Raw genomic sequence first — 3,971 nt, 5'->3', positions numbered from 1 at the left:
ACAGTGATATAATGAAATTGAAATATATACATACATTTTTATTTATTTATATATTTCAATAAAAAAATCAATAGTAAATAGTTAAAATTTGTTTAAGGGGAATATGTATATACAGTATATATACATTATATTTTCTCAAACTTTGTATCTGGGATGTTTTTATGACACACAACATTTGTGTTAATTCTTCGAGCTTTTAGTCTTTCCCATTTATCCTGTTTGTTTATTTCAGAATCATGACTAAGCTAATAAGAGTTTTTTTGTTGTTGTTGTTTCTTAAGTGTAGATTCACATGATGCAAACCTTTTTTAAGTGTAGATTCACATGATGCAAACCGGACAATTCCTGTTGTTTCTCATCCTTCCTGTCGTCTCAGAGACCTGCTGTGTAGGAACCTACCAGATGAAAGTACCAGGTGATTGTGTCTCATTTTTCATACTGTAATTCGTATTCCTAATTATTGTTAGAATCAAATATTTTTGCTGTTACAATTAGCTGTCAGAGGTCAGTCTTATTTCAATGAAAAATTGTCTCGCCTTATTTCCTGTTTACCAACCTGACCTGAGCAGTGGCTGCAGCAGGACATCTTCACTACAGAGCCGTGGAGGGAGAGAACTTTATGATGCCCTGCATCCAGTCAACACAGAACAACCTGTGGTTCAGGACTGGAGGACACGGACCAGTTGAGGATAATACATCCTTTGGCTGTGGAGAGGTCTTCACTGCTGATGTTAAACACTCAGGACAGTACGTGTGTGTAAAGAGGTAAGCCTTCATATTTTTATTATGTGAACAGTGTTTTTTTATGGTATTTTTTTCTACGCCATAAAAGTGTCTGCTAAATGCATAAATGTGAATGTAAAGGAGAAGTAGAAGTAATTAGTCATTTTTTTAAATATTTTTTTTTCCTTATTCATCAGAATACAACAATGTGTTAACTTCCAGTTTATTGAACATGAGTCACATTCATTTTCCTGCTGTGCAGTGGCAGCAAGTTGTTCTTACACCTCCAGGTGGTGGAGAGAAGCAGTTTGCGATGTTTCCAGCCTGAAGAGGGCAGTGTGGAGCTCCTGAACAACGTCGGAGGATCCATCCTCTGTCCCGGACACAACTGCAGTGACAACAGAGATGTTACATGGTACAAGGTGAGGCCCGCGCACAGACAAACTCTTTATAAACACACTGCAGAGTGAGGCCAAAGAGAGGGACACAAATGTGTTTCGTCTTCCCGCAGGGAAACGTATCGGTGTCAGAGCTGAGAAGGGACTTCTGCGTGAAGGACGGTCAGTTACTTCTCTGTGAAGTCAAAGGCAAATATGACAACGGATTGTATTTCTGTGACCGACGAGTCGAGGAAGAAGGAATCACGTGGACGTTCAGGAGGGCAGTGAAAGTCACTGTCGTAGGTAAGTGTGGGTGAGTTTTCTTTTGTCATACACATTTTAATGCCAAACCTGGCCTTAATCACAAAATAAATGAATGTCTTTTTTCCCAACAATAAACCAGCTCACATAACAGCCAGTCATCCTCCCAGGATGGTGTATCCTTTCGCCAACATGACAGAAAAAGTAGAAATGGGTGAGTGTAAAAACTGTGCTTTGGTTCAATGTTTCCGACATGTTAGAGCTAATTGCTAGTTTATTTTTTCCCAGGTCAACCTCACAATCTGACCTGTGAGGTGTTTTTCCCTTATGAGAAGAACCTCAAAGCCAACGTGCAGTGGTTTGTGAATTATGGTGGCAATAAGGAGCTGATGACTTCACTGGAGATGAGCGGCTCACAGTGAGTCACTGCTGTTTTCTGTTGTTTTCGTTTCTTCCTAAAGTGCACAAAAATGTCTTAGCACTTAAGCTTTTGTCAATTCCGAATAAACGTGATCAAGGTGTTTCCCCTTGCAGGCTCAGGTCAGATATACTGGAGGAATACCGGATCATACAGAGAGGCATCATTCAGGAAGTGACTCCTCAACACTTGAACCACACGTATACCTGCTTTGCCAACAACACAGCTGGAAATGTCAGTGTCACCGTCGGGCTTGAAGAGAAGGGTGAGGTGACCGTTTTGTCCTCCTCAATCTGTAAGTTTATGGACCTAAAAGCTGGAGTACCAGGAGAATACTCACATACACACAGGGAGGACATGCGAACTCCATAAAGAAAGACATGAAACTGAACCAGTAAACCAGTGATTTTTACCAGTCAAGTGAGCAGTCTAACCACAAAAATGATTATATGAATTATGGGAAACATTTACTGTGTGATAGAGGAAAGACAAGGATAGTGCTCCCTCTACTGGTGAAGTCATATACAAGGGGTCTTGCGCTGGGGTTCAGTTCCAGGCAGCGACGTAACTCGAATTTTTCGCCATTGGTCAGAACTCTCATACAATTAAATATTACATACATACAAAATATCTAGGAAAATGGAACCTGTTGGGCGGGAAACTATTGCTATTACTATTGCTCTAAGACTGATGTTATCTGCAGGTGACATTTACATTGCCCTGTTTCTTTTTAATAAGACTTTAAACTAAAACATTAACATTCATCGGCCCTAGTCGTGTCCATTTGTGTTGATATTGTGTTAAAACTCTGACGTCTTCCAGTCAAATGGCCGTCACTGGTGGTGTATCCTGTCTCATCTGTGCTGCTGGTCGTAGTGGTGGGAGTTATTGTGTATTTGATGAGACTGGAGCTTCAGATTATCTACAGATCCCACTTTCACTGTGGAAGACATGATGAAGGTCAGAAAACACACACACACAAACGCACACACACACACGCACATGTTGTAGAAAGCATCAGGCTTGAACAGTCTAAACAGTCATTTTTTTTATCATTAATTTAAATATAATACATGATTATTGGTAATCTTCTACTACTGGTTTAATGTCTCCGATACTGCTAAAAATATTAGGCTACATTTGTATTGTTGTGTTCTATTTCATCGGTTCACAACAATGTAATGTGGGAGATCATGGAGTGAACAGCCTTTACTTACCTTTTACTTCAATGTTATTTACAATTTATTTTATTTAAAAACACAATTATATTATTTGAATGTATTTATTGGATTGTATGTTTTATCTTTTTGTCATCTTTTACCTTCGTATTTATTTATATAAAATTTAATTTTTTTTTAATAATCACTCAAATCAGGTTTAGGTTACTTTAGAATGTAAATAGAAATGTAAGAATAATCAACTCAAATCTTTTTCTTATTTATACATACATGTGTTTATGTCTGTTTAAAATGGTCTTTTGAATATCTAACTCTCAAGATTGGATTTCATACAAACGTTTTTTCCTCAGATGAGAAGATGTTCGACGTGTTTCTCTCATATGTGTGGAGTCCAGAGAAAGAAGGTAAAACGTTTTCACTTTTGAATCTCTCTGTGTGAAGTCACACCCTGTTATCAACACATTTATTCCGTTCCTTTGTTAGCAGCTAATTTCTACATAAATACGGAGGAGGAGGAGGAGGAGGAGGAGAATACGGAGGAGGAGGAGGAGGAGGATGAAGTCAGCCAACGGTCACTGTCACTGCTGCTCCATCAGGTGTTGGAAGGAGAGTGGGGGTATCGCCTCTGCCTCCCAGAGAGGGACATCATTCCAGGAGGAGGTCAGAGAACGTGTTTGGAGTTATATTGTGTGATTATATTTATATAAACCAGAGCATAGCACATTAGCATTAGTAAACCACTAGGTGTTGGTTTAGTGATGTTGGATTTTATGTAGGTCAAGAGTGGTTGGTGTTGTCGTGTTACAGCAACATGATCACCTCTTTGATCCCTGCTGTTTACTGATCCTGCGTCTGTTGGGGGCGCAGGGTTCTTGGTACTCTGGTTTCCTACGGTCCAAACAGTACTATGGATTAGGGTAGACCTGGGCAAACTACGGGCCGAGGGCCGGATTTGGCCCGTTTGGTATTTTAATCCGGCCCACCAATCTTGCCCATTAAACTAGGAATTTC

At 39.6% G+C, this 3,971-nt stretch overlaps 1 protein-coding gene across 1 annotated transcript in view; it reads left to right on the top strand.

Moving 5' to 3' along the window:
- Positions 1–318: 318 nt before the first annotated feature.
- The window catches only part of LOC103378689 (interleukin-18 receptor accessory protein-like), a 4,984-nt gene continuing 1,331 nt past the window's right edge, over positions 319–3,971 (top strand). The window contains exons 1-10 of the mRNA XM_017032716.2: positions 319–415; positions 570–765; positions 986–1,145; positions 1,235–1,406; positions 1,507–1,578; positions 1,653–1,782; positions 1,899–2,047; positions 2,605–2,742; positions 3,311–3,364; positions 3,444–3,620. Of these exons, the coding sequence (XP_016888205.1) occupies positions 328–415; positions 570–765; positions 986–1,145; positions 1,235–1,406; positions 1,507–1,578; positions 1,653–1,782; positions 1,899–2,047; positions 2,605–2,742; positions 3,311–3,364; positions 3,444–3,620 (1,336 nt within the window). The 5' untranslated portion in view covers positions 319–327. The remainder of the gene's footprint in view (positions 416–569; positions 766–985; positions 1,146–1,234; positions 1,407–1,506; positions 1,579–1,652; positions 1,783–1,898; positions 2,048–2,604; positions 2,743–3,310; positions 3,365–3,443; positions 3,621–3,971) is intronic.

Source organism: Cynoglossus semilaevis, chromosome 5 (assembly GCF_000523025.1).
Source record: "Cynoglossus semilaevis isolate Cse_v1.0 chromosome 5, Cse_v1.0, whole genome shotgun sequence".
Lineage (NCBI taxonomy): Eukaryota > Metazoa > Chordata > Actinopteri > Pleuronectiformes > Cynoglossidae > Cynoglossus > Cynoglossus semilaevis.
Note: the sequence above shows the minus strand (reverse complement) of the source record. Positions and strands in the feature narration are given on the sequence as shown.